The following is a 21,622-nucleotide window of genomic DNA, read 5'->3' on the forward strand; positions in this document are numbered from 1 at the left end:
TACGTATTTCATACTAAACATAATAGTATAGAAAAAAAGTTTCACGGTCATAATGAGAAAGAACTTATTCCGAGTTGGTGGCCAATAGTATAATCGAAAAAATTATGTAGTTATTTTCCTACTATTGCCTTGTCTTTGCTTATAATTCGAACGTGGCGTATTTCTTCTGGTGGTAGTTCTGTACTTAAACTGAGAGTCGCTATACAACATTGGTGATCCTCTATTTTCCAACTTGAGTTTCAAGTGTTTTTACAATATCCTTCAGAGCCAAATTCAATGAATACAGCTTCAGCCTTTAAGACTGTACTGTGAAAGCGCGGGAGTGTCTCTCAACTTGGTGTGTTCATATTTTAATTCTTTAAAAATCAGAACTAGAATCACAAGAGCATAAAAAGGGCAATTAAACCACCCCTAAAAATAAAAAATAAACTAAGCAGGCTTGGTTGGCTCTGAAAACAAACTTTTTCACATGCTGACCAATGGTCTGCGCTGTGCAGGTACCAATCTCCTGATTCGATGCCCTCGGCCGGGAGTGCAATGCGTGGTTGGAGACAAATCATCCGCGACGCTTCCCGTTTTTGCCCCCCAGATTTCTCCGGGGAAACTCATTTAGAATTATGTCGACTCGGCTGAGCTTACAGAGTCACACCATTGACCCCCGTCCCAAACCAAATAACCAACGACACCTGAACTCTAACCCCTGACCTCAGGGTTTCAATTCCGGAGCACTAACCATTCGGCTAGTACGGCTCAGGGCGGCTTGGTTGGCTCTAGACTAAAAAAAAACAAAAAAACATAAAAAATTGCCTTCTCCAGGCTCAACACAGTCTTGTTTGTCATATTGCTTAAGTTGAAAAATAAAGTTGATAATTGTATGATTAGAAGCAGACTATCAGTATCCAGTAATGATGGTGTCACGAATATTAAACCATAAAAATAAAAAAGAAGAAGAAAGAATACGACTACTGGTAGAAATGCAACCAAATCCATCTATGTGTATACTATTAGTGTATCTTTTACGCAACTTGATGTCTTTGTAATAAAAAACAACAAAGAAAGAAAAACAACAGAACACCTTTTATTTTCAAATGAAAGTTAGGAGCAACATTAAAATTTAAAACGAAGGAAAATTATGAAGCAGATGACGGGTTGGGCCCTTCCCTTTTTAGCTCTTTACGCTAAATTTTTCCTTTTATGAACGCTACCATAAAAAGGACCCATTCAGATGTATTTGCTTTTCAAAATCAACAAAATTTTTTTAAGTAAAAGGTAGGCTGCCGTATCATATGATAAAGTTTAAATTTTATCCCAATGACTTTAAAAAAAACATTATTTCTCGTTAAAACTACCATATCGACAATAAAAGTAAAGCTATAACCCCTCATCCCCCTAATTGCAAGCTAAGCCTAATATAGTCTTTCAAATGAAGGTAGAGCACGGGGTTATATCCCCATCCCTCCTGTATTTCTGTGATGCGCTTGTTAAGTTTAGAAACGGCTGCCAAACAACAACTTTTCGAGATTTTTTGTACCCCCCGTCATTCCAAAAGATACAGAGGGCTTGAGCCTTGTAGATAGTTCGCAGCTATGGAATACTCTGTAGGCGTTACTTTCGCTGGTTAAACGATGTATTATAACAGTTAATTTTTATGGAATTCAAATATGTTTAGTAAAAAATGCGTTGCCATGGGCCAGTATTGCTCCTCAATAATTGCTCAATAGCACTTTTGCTCTTAGTCGGGCCATAATGATTGATAAGCAAGACAAAATTGTAAAAAATGGCACTTTGTTGCAATGTCGTCTCTTTTGTTACTTAAAAAGGGCCCTAGAACTTTCTCATGATAATAAATCCACAAGTAAATTCAATGTTAACAAATTTTTAAATTTAAATTTATCAAAAAGAAGATTTTTTTCGTCTATAAACATTTTCTAATTAAAATTACGTGTTTTAGAGTTTTGTTTACTATTGACACTGGTCACTTTTTACTGTTAATACATTACCACCAATTGTTTGACATCTAATAAACGCTAATTCACATTAGTTTTGAGTTTGCTCTTCACTTTTCAAGAAAAGAAATCAGGAACTGTTTGATCCAGGGTCTTCTTAAATGTGAGGGGGCTGCACCCTCAGTCCCTACTGTTTACGTCCAACTTTGATTTTTATATAAAAAAAAATTCAAGAACAATAATCATCCCTGAAAGAGGGAACCTCATAAAATATTTCTCACGAAGTGGGGGGGGGGGGGTCAAAAAAATCAAAAAGAAATTTTAGGGTCATAATTTCAACAGTTTTCACAGCCATGTTTATCGGACAAATCTTGTTCTTAGGGCAAGTGTCCCTCCACTGTAATTTTTAAGGTAATAGGCCTCCTCACCCACACCCCCCCCCCCTACAGCGACCCACAGTGAGATCTGAATATCTCTCATAGTTAGTTTTCGACTATACATATTGCATATCGACTAGTAAAGCCTAAAATGAATCAAGAGTCAGGTCAGTCGAATCAAACGAGTCTTAAATCTGCTTGTATTTCACAAAACTATTTAAAAAAAAGATGAAGAATTGAACGTAAAAAAAGTATTTTTAACAAAAATTAAGGAAAAAAATTAAAGCTCAAAGTGAAAAAAAATTAATCCTTATATGAGGACGATTTCCCCTTCCTCAATACCTCGCTCTTTACGCTAAACTTTTTTTTTAAGCATAGAATCAAATGGGGAATTAAGTCTTCTAGATTTCATTATGATGATGATTTAAGCATTCTAGATGAAAATGAGGGCAAAATGAATGACAAAATCAAAAATCTAAATATTAAATTCCGATCAAATCGGGAATCTGTGTAAAAAGCACCTATCGAAAGTTTAGGGAACCTCATAAAATATTTCTCACGAAGTGGAGGGGGGGGGGTCGCAAAAATCAATAATAAATATTAGGGTAATAATTCCAACAGTTTTTACAGGCATGTTTACCAGACAAATTTTGTTCTTAGGGCAAATGTCCCTCCACTGTAATTTTTAAGGTAATAGGCCTCAGCCCCCCCCCCCCACACTGACCCACAGTGAGCTCTAAATATCTCTCATAGTTAGTTTTCGACTATACATATTGCATATCGACTAGCAAAGCCTAAAATAAATCAAGAATCAGGTCAGTCAAATAAAGCTTATAAATTATTACCTATAATATCCCTTTAATTTTTGCGGACTGTATATATCTTTAGGAGTGAATTCACCAACACGTGAGAATATAACCTAACCCGAAAATGACGGTTATGCAAATATACCAAAAGCGTTAGGTAGGGTCAAGATCCATAAAAAAATTCAAAAAAGTCGAAAAGACTTCAAATTAAAACCTTTCTCTGTTGTTCGAATAACTGATCTGCCTCTTCTTTTTGTTTCTTATAGACTTCTTCCATTTCCAGGAGCTTCTTTTCCATTTCTAATTTGAGATCAATACCTTGTTTTTCCAAGAGTTCAAAGTGAGCATAATTCCAGTCAGCTTCCATTTGTGGAGTATCACCAGGAGACTTAGAATTTCCAGAAGTGACACGTTTCTCACGAGCTGAAAAACATAATTGAAACGTTTACAGAGAATAGCTAAGCATAAATCCATCAATGAATTGGAAAGTTTTCTATGGTAAAAATTTAATACACTTAGAAAAAAATTCGAGTTCTTCAATTCAACGATAAGACGCAAACTGAAACACTAACGATAGCTGTTTAAGTAATTATATTAAGTTCAATCCAAAAATTTAGCAAACAACAAAGGGGAAAAACAGCAGATATTGGCAAAAGCGATCAGTGCACGTTCTTCTTCCTTTTACACTAAAACAATTAAAAAATTTCAGGCATTTTAAAAGGAAGAAAACGAAACAAATAGATTTTAAAGGTTAAAACAGCGATAAAAGGCATTGCTGTTTCTGTATGGGAACTGGTCAAGAAAGTTTACGAATTACAACTTTGATATTTTGTCTTATTTCTTTTCCGTCCCTATTTTTAGTTTCGCACGACAACTCTTTAATCAAGTAAATAGAGACAAGAAGAGGGCACACACACGAAACAGTTAAATGAAAAATTTAAGCATTAAATTCCGATAAAATCAGGAATCTGTGTAAAAGGCTCCTAACGTAACCTCAACAAGGACATTTTACACGGGCAAGGGACTTAAGCCCAAAATATGAAGTTCTGGTATCTTAACTTAAGCAAGAAAACTTTTACCTGCTAATCCTCTCCTCGAGACAAGAGAAGTATGCCCTTTTTTGTAGCTGTATAACATTGGTAAGTGTCTGTAACTCTAGGGAAAAGCCGTTTATGAGAAGCCAGTTTATTTGCATATATTAATATACTAAAAGTATGAGCCTCACTAGCTCAGATGGTAGAGCAACAGACTCCTAATCTCGGGTCATGCCGTCGAGCCTGGCGTTAGGCTTATTTTCGACAGTGAAAACTAAAATAATTAGAATATATTTCTTTTTGGACAAAAGTTGCATTTGTGGATAGAAACAGATATTAGACCATTTTACAAGTTTCTTTCCTCGCGGCTGCGGAATCGAGCTGAAACTCCCAGGGGCTGGTTTTCTAAGGGGGGGGGAGTGCCGGGGAGGGATAAATATTTTTCTCTCATCATCACAGAGGCGTACATGCCAAGATTTTTTTTTTTTATGACTGTTGTCAGACAAAATTTGCTACTAATTAAACAATTAAATGGTAGAAACACTAAGTACGCTAAGCAAATAGTGAAATGCTTTATTTCACGGAAACCTTTATGGTTCCTCCTTTATGAAATATAGCAGAATTACATCACCTCTAGGGAAAACACAAAGATAATTCCTTTTGTGGTTTACAAAATTTATTATGAGCTTGGGACAGGAAGCAAGTCACTGGAAATGGCAAGAGATCAAAAAGCTGCTTTCTCATATTTGCACAACTCAATAAAAAATTTTAATATCACCGTAAGACATTTGTGTCGAGATAAAAAGTTAAAGAAAGCAATAAATTCCTAAAATTGACACAAAATTTGTTTAGAAATACTTTCCCAGTATTTAAAATTAACATAATTAGCAGAGATAAATTTTAACTACAGTTTATGAAGATGAATTCATTAAAAAAAAGAGCATTTTCGACGTAATACCTTAAATTAGTTTTTTTTTTCCAAGATCCAACTGCCTTTCTATGACGAACAAATAAACGTCCGAATGGGGATAAGACAATTTATTAGACAGTGAAAACAAATACAAAAGTCTGGATATTTCGATCACATATACAGTGATCGTTATCAGCAGAAATACTAAAGTATTTTGCTGATGACGATCGCTGTACATGATGTTGAAATAACCAGACTTTTGTATCTGTTTTCACTGTTTAATAAATTAACTTATCCTCATTTGAACGTTTTTTTGTTAGAGAAAAAAACACAACAAGAATAGAACTTTAATAAATATGACAAACTCAACAGGATTGCGCTTTGTCTACTTTGCATCATATAATTTTTTAGACAGTAAGTAATGCCGTATAATACATATCTTACTAGTATAATCAACTTTGCATTACTGCATACATTTCATATTCAAAGCAAGGACTTAGAGACTCTTTGGCGAATGAAAATTGTTCCTTGACCCGTAAAAACTTTTAAAAGCCTCCCAGACATAAAAGGAACTTGTAGCAATAACAAGAACTCGTCAAAGTTCCAAGGGATATTTACTTTTCTCCTAAAAATTATTTTTTGTGTTCATTCTTTCAAACTTCTTGTTGCAGAATTTCAACAAGTCAGTTATTTCAGGAACAAACTATTGACAAATTTGCTAACAACATATGCAAATTGCTGACAGTGTTTTAACTGTCGGCCTTAATTTCATTCTTTTTCATTCCTGACTACAGGTGAAGAAACCAACACAGTTAAACATCCTTTATTTTCATTACTGATTAATGTTTTGTTATTTATAATATTGGTTATGTTGCACGGATAACATTCTGTATTGGCCCCTAAAAATTTCTGAAATGAAAACGGGGGGAAGTACTACCTTCAGTAAATAAAATAAAATGATTTCAAATTGGTGAATCGTTTTTAGCTAACCAAGCGCAAACGGGTGTACATATGCACTTGAGCTCAAAAATGCAAATTTTTCAGCAGTAATGTAAAATGCTCATAAATAGACATTTCTTTAAAGACCACAAAATTTTGTGAAAAAAAGGACAACGGTTCTCTCATCTTCCATACCTTTACGGTTGATAGGTTTTATTAATTTACGTTTTTAAGGGTACTTTCTTTGCAGCAAGATTCGCAAAGTTTAACAGTGTTATTGTTGTGTTGTTGTTTTTTCTTCAAATAGCTTTTTTATTCTTTGCTTAATTCATGTAAATATCTTTGATTTTAATCAGCTTACAAAGTAAAAGAGAATAAAAAAAATGAACAAGTAGAATTTCCGTAGATCAAGTTGTGAGTTATTAAAAACACCTATACCCCTAGCAGTTAAGGTATTCCAGGTTCTCTAAGACTTGAAACACAAAATAGCTTCAACTTCAACTAATAAGAGCCTTTTTGACTATTGTAGAAAACAAATCTTATTGTGTAAGCAGGCATTACTGCGAGGCAGAAAAACTAATAATCAAACATGCAAAAGTGAAATTAGCTTTCTTTTACATTGTGATAAGCTGGCACTTTTTCCAGCCTTTTTGCCTTGATCACTATGGTGACATAAACAATAGAAACAAGGGAATGTATTTATTGTTTTTCAAAACGCAGAATAAACTGAGATATACCAAAGTAATGGTTCAAATAAGAACTCTGATTATCCACAAATAAGAAAGATTGATTATAAATATTATTACTACGAAACGGCAATTCTGCTAACCTAGGAAAACTATTTACGGATTATTTTTAAAGGCACTTAAGCATTTAAATTGCCAAACTAAAAAAAAAGAAAATATTTAGACCCACCCCCGAAGTTGTGATTAGAAACACAATATAGAGAATATAATTAAACGTTGATGAAGTAGGTACAATTAAATAACCATAATTAAATTCTAATTTTTAAGACATTACGACTCGGTAACATTTTCCAGAAGAGCTCCAAACAAAAGACACCATACTACTTATTTATGTCTATGGGGACTCCGATTACGATAGATTACGAAAAACGAAAAAAATGACACATGTAATTAACTATTGACGATTTTGTTCTGCAACCTTTCGTGTCTAGTCTAGCTTTTTTTTTTTTATTTCTGGCAAGCCTAACTCAGGGGGTGCCACCTTAGACATAAAAAAGAGCTCTTATTTTTCATTTGCATGACAAACTACTAGCCAAGTACTTGCCAAGTGGGCGGCACGCTAGACTTGAAATCCTGTGTCCGCAAGGACATGGATTCGAGTCCCGGTGACGCATGTTATTTAGTTTGGAAGGGGGGTGAGCAAGCTCAACTGGGGTAAACTCAGATCCAAATTGGCACCTGGAAAAATATGGAAGAAAACACTTGAAGCGTCCAGTGATTTGCCCCCAACCACATATTGTACTCCCGGCCGAAGACAGAATCAGGAGATCAGTACATAGGCTATGCGGGCCATTTTTCAACATACGAAAAAGTTCAACAAATTCGATTTCATTTCACCCATTGCCATCTTTTTAATCTCTACTGCTGGCCCGTGAGAAATTTCTTGTTTTTTTTATTTCGGAAAAAATTTAATTACTAGCATTTGCATTATCTTTTTTGGGTGTTCAACAGCTTGTCTCGAGCGGCAAATAGACTCTATATTGCTGTTTCATTTCTTTTAGCCAACATTTACAAATGTCGAAAATTTCTCAATGGTGGACGATTGTTATCACCGGTTGAAAGCATCTTCAAACCATACCATGTTCACATAGAAAAACAGCACCCTTAAGATTAATTATCAATTAATTGCTTATTAAGATGCGTTTTAGAGTTATTAGTAGACAAATAGCCTTATTGTAAGCAAACTAACTTCAGACTAAAATATGTGCTAGCAGCCTAATTGCAAGTAAATTAATTTTTACAGCACCCAAAGGAAAAATGCAATAAATTAGCACCACTGCCGCAATTAGTGGCAATAGAATACATAGGCATAATCTTTTCATCCAAATTTTACTTAAAAAAAAATCACTGTTAATATAAAGGTAGGACCAAACGTTTTTTTTTTTGCTTGACAAAATTTGATCTCCCAGCCCCCAAAATAAATTTTTGATTAAAGCCCTGCTAGCTTTCTTTTGTCTTACCTTGTTCAGGGTGGTTGAATCGAAAGACATGATTCCGTCCCAAAATTACACGACTGCCAGTTTTCAAGACTATTGGGTCCGTGATTGCTCTACCATTAACATAGCAGAGAGCACCAGGAGCAGGTGCCAATGTAACAACACCGTTTAAGTTCTCAAAAATGCAGTGCTCACTTAGTATATGGGATCCACTAAGTAACACATCCTAAAAAGATTAAAATTTATTTATTGATCAAGAATGCAAGTTTACCAGGTTTGAACCCTTCATCTAAAATATTTATATGATTGGTCTTAAAAATGCAGGTAAAGACCCCCTACCCCCCCCCAAAAAAAAAAATTATACGTCAGACTGGTCTACTAATACCACACAATTTTCAATAATACCAAATTTTAAAGAAGAAAAGAAAATTTGACATATGGACTGAGACGAGTTCACCTAGCAAAAAAATTAATATATATATATATATATATATATATATATATATATATATATATATATATATATATATATATATATATATATATATATATATATATATATATATATATATATATATATATATATATATATATATATATATATATATATATATATATATATATTTATATATATATATATATAGCCATTGAAAAATCTCGTCAGCTATAATGACTGAGTTTCCGCAAAATAAAAATCCCTTTAAGTAGGTTTTGAGTTAGGTGAATCCCATATTGTCGCAACCTTTACTGAATCAATTAGTGACATGCCTGTACATAGACCCCGGTGCCGCGCCAATGAAGGAAGCCCGGTGGCGGCGGGGCCAAAAACAGCGCGCCGCGCCGCCGGTAAGACGTCGGTGGCGCGCCATCGGTGTGATCAACGTTGACCGCAGATATTAATGTGTTAATCGGTCTTTCTCAAATAACAGCTTAAATTTACAACAAATTCTAGCCTATTCATGAGTTCAAAAATTCACAAGTCGCTGGCTGGAAACTGGTCTTCTTAGTTATTCATCAAGAGAAGTAGAAATCTGGTAGAAACGAAATGACTGTGGTGTTTCAGAACCCTTGCATAATATGAGTAGTTGAAGTATCTGTTAGCTGTGTATTCTCAACATAAATAATTATCAAAATTAGTAGTTTTTTCATCGAGCATTACTGCATATAAAACTTCAAATACCGTATCACAAAATTCGTCAGTTATCTGGGTAAAAACTTTGAACATAAAAGCTTAGTTTTTTCATAATGCCCTTTGCCTATATCTGTTTTGTCACCTTTAAAACAGTTGAAATGGGCGACTTTGATATTGATTTTTTTTTTTTTTTTGCTCTTTTTGATTCCTAAAAAGCATTATGTATTAAAAAAATGTTTTTAATAACAATTTAAAAAAAAATGCATTTTAAAGTTTTTTTTTGGCTTCTTTATAGAATATGTGTCATGTAGGCTAAGGCTCAACTGCTGCTTTTTTATTGCTTTTGGCTGCTCTTTTAGATATTATTCATTTTTTCTTTTGGGGATTCATTCCAAATTATAAACTGATAAATACCTAATATCAGTCAAATTATACGCTGCATCTAAAAAGGAGTAAATTTATCAAATTGAAAAATACCTGGTGAGCGCTTCACGTGAGAACACATCATTTACAATAAATAAAAGAACACTTAATGGTTTATTCAGTATGAAGAAAAATGAAGGGTCAGCTATTTTCTTAGGTTATAAATGAAAAGCTCAACCGTTTTAAATGTAATTAAATGAAATAATATGCAGACTGAAGTAGCTCGGGGAAGATGTTGAGATTTTTTATCCTAGTTCGTCACTTTAATCCAAACAAAATGTTAGGACACTTAGTATCAATTATTCAGTTTAAGCTTTGTTTTCCAAGTGCTCACAAAAATTACCAAATTTAAGAAAGTCGCAACAATAAGTCACCTGTAGTCAAAATACTGAAAGACACCTATTTGATCCCCACCCAGGCTTAAAGCTTCTGCTATGGTCATTTCCATGGAAATATCCAAAGAGCTTCTTTTTAAAATAGCTTTCGAGCGTAGTGAGGGGTATATAGCTTTTTTTGCTTTTCTTCAAAGTTTTGAAATAAGTGGTACATTTGTTATATTTGTGCATATTTTTGGTAATCATTTGTGGGGTGATCGAATTTTTTAAACCACAGTAGATACGTAAGAACGTAGCAACATCTAGTACCCTGAGGTCACAAGACTGTCAAAGACTCCTCCTTGAATCTCCTAAATTGAAAGCTTTTATTATGACCTGGCCTTTAATGTAACTTTGGCTCCTGACCAAGGGCCCCACAGTCATTCAAGCGCAACGTTAGGTGGGAATGTTGATATCGCTTTCTTCACACCAATTCGTTTTAGTGTGAATCCACCTTGTACTTATGAATGAATGTTTTCTAAGTAAACCCGTTTCATCAAAAAGAAACAAAAACGGGTTGGACGCAAATGTCCCTTTCCCTTTGAACGATAAAACTGTACAATTGCTGTATCAAGTATAACTCACGAAAATCGTGTTAATTTTTGTTAACTTTTCAACTATTTGGCATCCCTGCTTTCAATAAAAAAAAAAAAAAATCAAGGTACTATCACTTAAATATTATAAATCCCTATGCCCCCCCTCTGGATACCATCTTGATAGGACACCGTCTATGCTTTAAATAAAACAAAATAATTAACTTATTGGCACCCCTGCTTTAAAAAAAAAAAGAAAAATCGAAATATTATCATTTAAATATGATAGTGCACTACCCCCCCCCCCCTCCTCTGGATACCACCTTGATAGGATGCCGTCTCTGCTTTAAATTTAAAAAAAAATAACTTTTTGGGATCCCTGCTTTCAATAAAAAAAATTTCGATATTTTCTCATTTAAATGTACTACCTCCCTACCCCCCCCCCTCTGGATACCACCTTGATAGGATACCGTCTCAGCTTTCAATTCAAAAAAAATTTAATTAATAATTAACTAGGTCACTATATGGTTCAAACAAACACGCAAAATAACGTTAAACAGCTTAGTGTTCCTTGAAAAAAAAATTGAGGGTATGAGTAAAGGGGTACACTATATGGTTCAAACAAACACGCAAAATAACGTCAAACAGCTTAGTGTTCCTTGAAAAAAAAATTGAGGGTATGAGTAAAGGGGTACAAAGACAAAAACAAAAATATCGAAATTATTCAAATATACCTACATTATTGGAAAACTGATTCATAGATTCGCCATGACATTCAATAAGATCCTAAGAATATAATTAAAAGGGAGCACATACAAAAGCCAAATTAGGCCAGTAGCCTATGAGAAATCGCAAAATGCCCAAGACAATGAACAAGTCTCAATGGGGGGCCCTGGGTCTATCAAAATATTTCAATGGTTTCCAAGGGACTTTAATATCATTTTCTTCTGTATTCACTTTAAATGAAAAAACTAATTATCTTTTTGGCATCCCTGCTTTAAATAAAAAAAAATTGAGGTATTATCATTTAAAAAGGATATCCCCATATCCCCCCCCCCCCCTATAGTCAATAATTTACAATTTTTTTATGAATCATATTTTCGGGGTAAATTCTGTTTCAATATTTAATTCCCCAACCTTGTACATAGCTTAGTATAAAGATAAATTTTTTCTTAATAGAATTTTTTTTTTGGAGGGGGGGGGGAGGGGGGGAATGTTTCAGAAAGAAGATTGTATTTTCTATCAGGCGTTCAACAATTGAGTATTAAACATTAAGAAAATTTTATCTTAAAACATAGGCAATTTCAAAATCCGACGGAAGACTGAAGCTGTATAGTAGTGAATGCGTTCTATAATTCTATTCAACTTCGTTCTATAATTCTATTCGAAATGATTTAAACTTATTTCATAAAAACGATACTTTTTTTTTGTCAACATATGAAGAACTGTGTATATTGCAATATTTGCAATTGCATATTGCATCTGTCTGGTTTTTATGCAAAGTAACAAAAGAGACGAAAATTAACGAACAAGAGAGTAGTGAAGAATTATGGTATACAAAGTAATATTTGGCAGGGAAAGTCACTGGTGTTTAATCACTTGGGGTGGCACCGTGATTTTCGGGGATTCGGGGAACAAAATTTTTTTTGGGGTGACGCATAGATTTTCGGAGAAATACCCGAAAATTCGGGGATAGTGCAAGCCCTGCTTGATTTTTAATCAGGAAAATCGAAATACTAAACCACATGAGAAAGAAAAGCTCCGACTTTGCGGTTGACCCTTTACTCATATCCTCAATTTTTTTTCAAGGAACACTAAGCTATTTAACGTTATTTCGCGTGTTTGTTTGAACCACATAGTGACCTAGTTAATTATTAAGTAAATTATTTTTTTAATGAAAGCTGAGACGGTATCCTATCAAGGTTGTATCCAGAGGGGGGGGGGGTTTGGGAGGTATTACATTTCGATAAATAAAAGTTCAAATAGGGATAAAATCCTTTTAATAGACAGTGATGTAATAAATTCACAAAAATACCAGATATTTCGGTCACATATACAGTGACCGTCATCAGTAGTAAAACTAAATTTTATCCCTATTTGAACTTTTATTTATCGTCATGGAAAGGCAGTGTGGTCTCCGAAATTATCTAGGTATTGCATTTAAATGATAATATCTCGAATTTTTTTTTATTGAAAGCAGGTATACCAAAAAGTTGATTTTTTTTTTTAAATTTAAAGCAGAGACGGTATCCTATCATGGTGGTATCCAGGGGGGGGGGATAGGGAGCTATCACATTTAAATGATAATATCTCGAATTTTTTTTGAAAGCAGGGATGTCAATAAGTTAATTATTTTTTAAATTTAAAGCAGATACGGTATCCTATCAAGATGGTATCCAGAGGGGGGAGGGGTATAGGGAGTTATTATATTTAAGTGATATTACCTTGAGTTTTATTCATTGAAAGTAGGGATGCCAAAAAGTTTTTTTATTTTTTTTTATTTAAAGTAGAGACGGTATTCTATCAAGATGATATCCAGAGGGGGTGGGTTCAGGAGGTATTGCATTTAAATGATAATATCTCAAATTTATTTATTTTTTAAAGCAGGGATGCCAAAAAGTTGATTTTTTTTAAAATATAAAGCAGAGACAGTATCCTATCAAGGTGGTATCCAGAGGGGGGGGGGGGGGTTAGGGAAGTATTATATTTAAATGATAATATCCTGAATTTATTTTTACTGAAAGCAGGGATGCCAAAAGGTTAATTATTTTTTTTTAAATTTAAAGCAGAGACGGATCTTGTAGAACATTATACGGCTGCTTTAAAAAAAAAAAAAAATACAAAAGGGGAGTGTGAAGGGAGGTAAGAGACTTTTACAAGAATATGACAGTTTGGTTGCTACCAGTAGCTACTAGGTGGAGTATCCTATGAAAGTGTACTGTCAATGAGTAGACAAAGTAAATTTGTGAATTTAAGCTGTGATTTGAGAAAGACTGATGAAAATATTAATGTTTACGGTCAACATTGATCGCGCCGGCGGCACGCCTCCGAAGTCGGCGGCGCGTCGGCCGCTGCTGTTTTCGTCCCCGCCACCGCCGTTCTTCCCTCATCGGCGCGGCGCCGGGGTCTAATCTTATTAAAAGATATGAATCTATACTTTTGAAGTTGATGCCCAATAGAGTTATGATAACACAGACACAAGAGGTATTTAATTAGAATGTGTTTTTACAACGTAGTATATACGTGGCACAAGTACTTAAGCAGACTTAATATTTTTTCTATCAAACTTTATATAGCTACAGAAAACCCTTAGTCTGTAACGTTAATTTGGTACAATTATTCACTTCAGAAACAGGTCAAAAACGCGGCTACTAGTCCAAATATGTACAAAACAATACCTGTGGTATATTTGCCTCGGTTGAACCCACTCTTGTAATGCCATCCTTTATGTAGTAAAGAAGACATTCTGACATCGACGGATCCTCATTCAAGTTAACCAGGTGAGGGGTCTAAAAAGGAACGCTAAAAATAACTAAATAAAGTCGTAATTCCCTATTACACTAAAAGACTAAAACTCAGGAACAAAAAGTACTATGTGCACATATTGTTTTCTGTTTGACAATAACGTTTTTTATATTAATACCTCAATTCATGTTATTTTTATTGTATAAAAATTATTTTTATGCAATAGAAATGGGGGCATCTATTACCCCGTTTGAATTAAAACAAAGAAATGCAAAAGATAAAAATAGTAGAAATTTGCTGGGGAAAATATGATAGGACACCCAAAATATATTGGACATAAAAACATAGCAAAACAAAGTTAGATCTCAATTTTTCGTTTTTTTTTATTGGTGATATTTCCAGCCTCTAGTTCCAAGTGCTTAAATAGAAGCAAAACACCTATTAGTAAGGAAGGAGAAAAACAAAAGATGATTCAATATACTTTCCGGTCATTGGATGTTCACCGAAGTTCCCTCCAGTTTACTGAAATAGATTTTTGAGTCTTTACTCTAATATATTTTTATTTTTGAGGTCTTTTTTTTTCTTTCGTCTTAAGTTCCGCTTCATTATTCTCACCGTTCACACCATCTCTTTACTCAGAGTTAAAATAAATGCATGCAAAACTAGCCTGTTACAAATTTTACTTTATCGTATTAGCATTATTATTATACCCAACCAATATATGATTCTTCTGCTTTTTTTTCTGCGCGTATTTACGTACTTATTTTCTTCCATAATCTGAATTTTTGTCTCTCATACAACCAGCACAAGAGAATTATGAGGCACAGCATTATTCCAGCAAAATTTGATTTTTTTTTTTTATTTAACACGTTATTCCTTGCACAAACTTTGAAGGTTCGAGTGCTAAGAGATAAGATAAAATGCTTAAAAACAAGTTTGAAGACTCTGATGGTTGAAAGGAGGAACATTAGCTTCACAGGGTATGTGACTTCACACTCTGTGGCTTCACAGGGTCTATGAGTTATGTTTTTAAATTATTTTCAACTATCGGAATTTTTCACTTATTTTTACCTATTTAATTTTCAACTACACTGTTATGTGCTTTTAGAGCCCTTGATCTAGTATGGCATGACAATCCCTTGCAATAGGGTACTGGACGCTTGTTCTGTGAAATACCTGACGACCCTGACTTTTATAGCGGGTAAAATCTAAATTTTAGGTCTTGACGTCCTTTGTATGTCGGAAACAAGAATAAATGGCACTCCTGAAAACCATCAAATGTCGACACCAGATGCAATATCTTATGTTATAACTGAGGACCGGATAGCAATGGAAGCAGAAATGCAGGAGGCGTATTTCCTCTTGGTGTGAATGCACAGAAAGCCCAAGAAAAGTAGAGCCAATATCATCCCACCTCACCAAAAACACCTTCCGAAGCAGACAACTTCATTTTAGGCTGCCGTTAAACTACTTAATGTTAAAATAATCTATGCTTAATAAGGATCATCTCTGAACAAGCAATAGATTTTTTTATATGCTGAACTTAATAAGGCTGTAAAAAGATACTATAATGGGACTTGCTCATTATTTAGTTTAATTCCTTATCGTTCAAGGCGTATATGTACTCGACAGGCATGAGCAACATAGGTGCATTTCAGCGTGAAGACACACCCATGTAACTTCAGCTAAGTACTAACTGTGTTTCATTTTAGTGAGTAATATTTAATATTCAAATTTGACTTTACTGACACCTCCTCTTTGAATCTAGCTTTTTTTTTATTTAGTGCCAATATCTCTTCTCATTAATTGAATTATCTTTTTCCGAAAAAACAAAAAAAAAAACAGAAAAACGCAACAATAATGTTTCTCTCATCTCATTTTTCAAAATTAACTTATAAAAAAAACACGAAAAAAAACAAGCAGTGCCTATTATGCAGTATAAAAAATAAGAGAGTACCTTCTTCGGTGAAAAAACCCCAACTGTGTCACCGTCGTATTTCACAGCAACTCCCATTTCAGCGAAAACAGCCTCTCTCTGAAGACGTATGACTTCTGTCTTTTTTAATTTATCTTCCCAAGTTTCATTCAGTTCTATAAAATTCAATAATAAATAAAAATATAACTATTTATTTTTAAGACAGATAGACTAAAAAAAAGGATCAACAAAAAAGTTATTTCATATACGAGTAACATAAGGTCTCTGGTTGAACATACAAACCGGATGAGACTTGTTCAGTTTGACTCTTATGATTTATCGAATCTTACGAAGACTAAGTTGAGTTTAATTAAAGCCACGTTGTAAAAATCTAGTTTTGAACCATAGGTGAGAATACAAGGGAAAATGTTCTCGTGGTAGATATAACATCCAAGTAAAAAAAAACTTTTTAAAGACAACTTGACAAATCAAAATTTTTCACTTGAACATTAACAATAGCTTCGCAGTACGTAACACATACATGATACATTAGTAAAGTATTATTAAATGATCGTTTACACTATTTTGAAACTATTTGTTAGGCCACATTAGTACTCTTTGAGAGGTATATACGGCCCACGGGTTTGCAGGGTGGAGATAATAATCCAATTCTTTGTTTCTGAAAGGCAATATATGGACACCTCTTCGTTTACTCTCCCTCAGCGATGCTCCATCAAGCTTGTTTACTTGGAAAACCTTGCTGGTGTTAAATGAAAGCTATATAATATTATTAAGGTTATTCCACAGTTGTGCATAATTAAATGCATGTCCCACGAATAGAATCTAATTTTTCCCAGCAAAATGTTATGAATATTCTTTTCTACTTATGAAATTTTATCTTGATATTTTCAGTTTTGTATGTTTTTTGAACTTTGTTAATATTTAGATTAGAGAAAAACCGAACATAAAACAACTAACTTATTTGACAGGTACAACTGACTAACTGACTAAAAATTTACATACGGACTTCCAAGTAAACAGTCAAATATATATTTAACAAATGGTCTTTTTAAAACTAGATGTATTTTCTAAGCAACTTGGATTTCATTATAGACAAAATTAATCTCTAAGACCACACTGACTATGCATGACAAAATGAAAAAAAAATCGCGAAGAAGAAAACACGAGAATATTTCAGGTTTCACTGGCTGGAAATATACTCGCTTTTTCTTCTTCATAATTTTTTTCACTATAGACACATTTCGTATAAAAGTTGACAAAATTTGATGCCAATTACGCATACTCTTGTGCCCCTAAAATACTCTAGAATCAAAATTCAGAAACATTAAAAATACTAGACAGTCTAGGATAGAGTAGGAATGTATAATCAAAGGAAAATCTTAGCCATATTCAAGTTTGGGATAATTTAAATTGACACTGGTAGAAGACACAAGATTATTTCATTACTGAAGACGAGACGAGAATCGTAAAAGAAGCAAAAGACGAGATTTATTCTTTAGATTTGGAACCTTCTGAATGCTAGCTTTATAGGAACCTCTAGTGTCTGATACCTGGCTTACACGGATGCCATTCTTTTAATTAGCCGTACTCGGAAGGGGCTTTCTGATTCTGTTGATTAAGCTGATTCTCTCTCAACTATCGGAATTTCTTTGAGTATTGATAAATATGAATTCCTGTCTTTTAATAAGGCTTCGAGATCACCATTTAGTTGTCATGATTTTTCTATACTTCTATTTGAATATGTCAGATGATTGGCAGTTTCGATCGCGAATAATTTGTGGTAACTCTGCTCCCATGCGTTTTCTGGCGCTAGGTTGTAGTTCCAGCCTGGATATTAAAAAATCGTTGCTAATAGGAGTAAATACAACCACAAGACGTAAGGGAAACTGTACTCGTCCAACTGTGACTACTATGTGCTATTTTCATCCGATTCTCTTAAAGTTTTCTTAAAAAAGGGATACTTGGGCTGTTCGCTAAGAGTATTTTCAGTATTGGAGTTTTTTTTTGTATATCTGCCACCGTGGTACATAATAGAAAATTATGCAGAATCTTCATTCCCCATATAGCAGCAAAACTGGTCATGCGAACTTTCAAATTTTGAACCGTTTCTAGGTCGTATCCCATGTTTTCATATAGTATATTTTTTGTTGTTAATTTTGATTTTTTTTTTTTGAATTACATCACTCCTTTGTATTTTAAAGTGCGTTAAAAATAAATTATTATGAGTATTATTTCATTCTGGCATTTATACAAGACATAATAAAAAGTGGACTTTCTCTTTTTTAAATTGACTGATAAAAAAGTTTTCTGTGGATTCCAGATAATTTTAATCCATAATTATCAGATAGGATCCCGATTTCATTAAGAATATCTATCTTTCCTCCAAAAACAATCCCGAATAAGGAATACAGAACTTCCCTAAAACTTAAACTTTGAAGACAGGTTCTTGCAGAAATTATCCAGAGAGATTTCAATGTTAACAGATAGAATTAAATTCAACAATTACAAACTTTACTTTACATAATGCTTCCAAATTAAAGCATCATCAACATGGACACAACAAAATAAAAGAAAAACGTTCAGCGGTTTGCATGTCTAATTTCTACGAGTAGTGCAATATTACGTCGTGGTTGGAAAGTTAAATACAACATCACTAAATAATATTTTAGCTCTGAAATAGAAGTTTCCTCCAGTTACTCCGGAATCTTAAGGACCCACCATTTAATAAGAGGGATACGTTCCACCCAATTATCCCTAAAAACAGCAACAATAACACAGGGGATCAAATTCTTAAATAATTTGACTCTGATTTTTAACTATTTAAGGGTTAAATAGGCATGCTGAAATCAGAACAGTGGCTAGTTTTCTTTTAACTATGTCGAGTTTTTTCGCCCAACTTCATGTAGAATTTTTAGAAATTTCACTTGAAATAATGTAATAACAGCCTAAGACCATAGGCGAAGTTATCAAGTTTGAATTGAAGTTATCAAGTATTTTGGGCAATAGGTTGCATCAAGACTGGGCTGGGTATTTGTAGACAGAGAAAAGCCAAGACAGATAGTCCAAATAATTGAGAGGCAAATGTTTAAATGGCTGGGGCACGGATAAATGGCAGGAGTGTGAATGACTCTCTTATTGGACACAATCTTGTCAGGTTAGTTTTTGGAAAGGCATGCCTGCCTAGAGTCTTAGGCATGCTGATCAAGAATTTAAAAAAGAGGCAAACAAGGCAGACACGCCTATGGTCTTAAGAAGGTTGACCAAGAATTTAAAATTGACATAGGACCATAAATTTGCTTGAAATAACAGGCAAAACAATCGTTTAAAGCCATCTTTATCTTTCAAGTAGTACCTATTCGTTGCCTAAGCTTAGCCCCAAATTTTGAAAAAAATGTGAATTTTTCACACATTTTTTAAATTTTGGGTCAGGTAATAACAGCCTAAGAACCGACGCTAAATTTCAAATTGAATATGCTGTGTAAAAAAAATTGTTCTCATTTTCAAAAAAACGTTAGCACGATATGTTGAAAAAGTATTTAGGAAAAAACGAGAGCTTCGCCAATATTTTCGTAAGAAAAAGAAAAAAAAATAAGAATCCAAAATGAATACCCCAATGACATCTAACTATTTTTACAAAGAAGGTTACTGTTAAATATATATCTAACCATAAGCGTTCCTACAATGGTAGATAAAGTGACTGTAGCTGAATTATCCTAAATATTTTTCCTTCTGAAGTGGACTCTTCAGGAGTGACCCCAATGTGATTTAATCCTCACATAGAGTATTACATGGAGCACATTAAGGTTGCCAATTTTTCTAAATGAAGCTTACACTCAATTTTGGTGCATGTTCGAATTTTTCGAAGCTAGCTCAGTATAAACTATCTTGCACATTTTGGAAGATATTGATTCCTTTCTATCAAATAGAGAAGAAAACAAATTTATGGAATGAGGCTTTGCAAGACACAGGATAAAACTTAAGAAGCTGGATATTTTAGGCATATAATCAAAGAAAAAACTTGGTGAAACTCGGAAAAAAGCTTAAAAAGATAACATTGCAGCAATACCAGAGAGACATCATAGGTTAGAAGCCACAAAAAGCCTACCTTTTGATGCAACGCAGCTTGAATTAAATGTTGTTTGGTTTGCCTTCAAAACTCCATTTGATTTTCAGTCAAACATCTGATTTTGTCGACGAAGGCTACAGAGCTGTTTAATTTTTTTTTTTTTTTATTACTATTGTTTTCCAAAATCAGTAGAAAATAGCTATTGAACACACGGCAGAAATATTAAAGTTTTGGACGTGTTTTTTTTTTTATCCATTGTATTAAGATGCTCCGGTCACATTGATTTTTCCTTTTTACTTATACACTCAAGCACAACTTGCCTCTTAGTATTCAAGCAAGCAAGAAGAAAAACCAAAGCATATTTACCAGCAATGAGTTTTTCATTAGCTTGTAGTTGATCAACGGCAACTTCAGCGACAGAAGAAACTGATTTTCCATGTGTCTTATTACCAGGCATACGTTTAGACGTAACATCTTTGATATCCTCAGCTGCAAATACGAATTCTTTATAAAATTATTTCGTGGGATTCCATTTACAATCATGCCAATACAAAGACAAGGCAAACTCTGATACCTGAGACAGGGAGAGGTTTCGCTCTTCATATAGGTAAATTGTAGTCTTTCAGTTTCATCAAGTTTTAGTCTTTAAGAAAAAAATAATAATAGAAAGGACAGACATTATATACTATTATTTTCAGCTATCCAATAAAGCTCACAGAGATTTACTGGTCTTTTCAAATAACCAAAAAGAGTAATGAACAAATTCCCCTCCTTGTTTTTCATCAGACAGCATAAGAAATTGGTATTCCCCCTAGAAAAAAATTCAGAAGAAGAACAAATGGCAAGCGCTGACAACTCTCATATATAAGAAAATGAATTGTCAGGCTAATATGGGTAACCGATACAATCCCTCTAACCAAAAAGTTAGTCACGAAGAAATTATCAAGAATATGTCTAGGAGACTATTTCGCACAGGGACAGGAATGGCCATCCGGGTAGGTAAGTTAGCGAGTGGCAACCAGGTCATACGGCAAGCGTATTCCAAACGTTTTCTTCGGTCTAATCACTTTCATATCATAAATAACTAATTGCCATCATTTGGATCCCCATTTTATTTCACTCCAACAAGCCAAACAAGCAAAATTAGCCGATTAATAGCTGCAGAATTAGCCAATGAATTATTTTAGGATATACACTATGGCTGAATCAGTGAAATTTCTGGATCTCTTGGAGAGAAATTTCCGGTGCTAAGTACCATATTTTACTACAGGCGGAAGCTGCAAGATGGATGCTTTTTATAAAGACATTAGTCATGAGGGCTTTTGCATCTTAAACTTTTCATTAAATTGTGTTTTGTTGTCGAGGCCAGTGGGTTTTGCCAGGGCCTTCATATTCACACCATTAATTTTCAGTCCCGAATAATTCTCAAGCAAGGACAGTATGGTATAGAAATAAGGTGGAGGAGTTTGGGGGAGAGTATGCAACCTTGTAGCATGCCC

The 21,622-nt window shown here is 33.9% G+C and overlaps 1 protein-coding gene across 1 annotated transcript in view; it reads right to left on the reverse strand.

Annotated features, from left to right (window-relative positions):
• unc-104 (kinesin family member unc-104) overlaps positions 1 to 21,622 on the reverse strand; it is a 211,127-nt gene that overhangs the window by 89,501 nt on the left and 100,004 nt on the right. Inside the window, exons 10-14 of the mRNA XM_089090220.1 lie at positions 20,490 to 20,612; positions 16,079 to 16,212; positions 14,055 to 14,165; positions 8,219 to 8,420; positions 3,344 to 3,552 (exon numbers count right to left, since the gene is read on the reverse strand). Coding sequence (XP_088946346.1) covers positions 3,344 to 3,552; positions 8,219 to 8,420; positions 14,055 to 14,165; positions 16,079 to 16,212; positions 20,490 to 20,612 — 779 coding nt within the window. The remainder of the gene's footprint in view (positions 1 to 3,343; positions 3,553 to 8,218; positions 8,421 to 14,054; positions 14,166 to 16,078; positions 16,213 to 20,489; positions 20,613 to 21,622) is intronic.

The sequence above is a fragment of the Artemia sp. Qi Xiang Cuo genome, chromosome 6 (genome assembly GCF_049724085.1).
Source record: "Artemia sp. Qi Xiang Cuo chromosome 6, ASM4972408v1, whole genome shotgun sequence".
NCBI lineage: Eukaryota > Metazoa > Arthropoda > Branchiopoda > Anostraca > Artemiidae > Artemia > Artemia sp. Qi Xiang Cuo.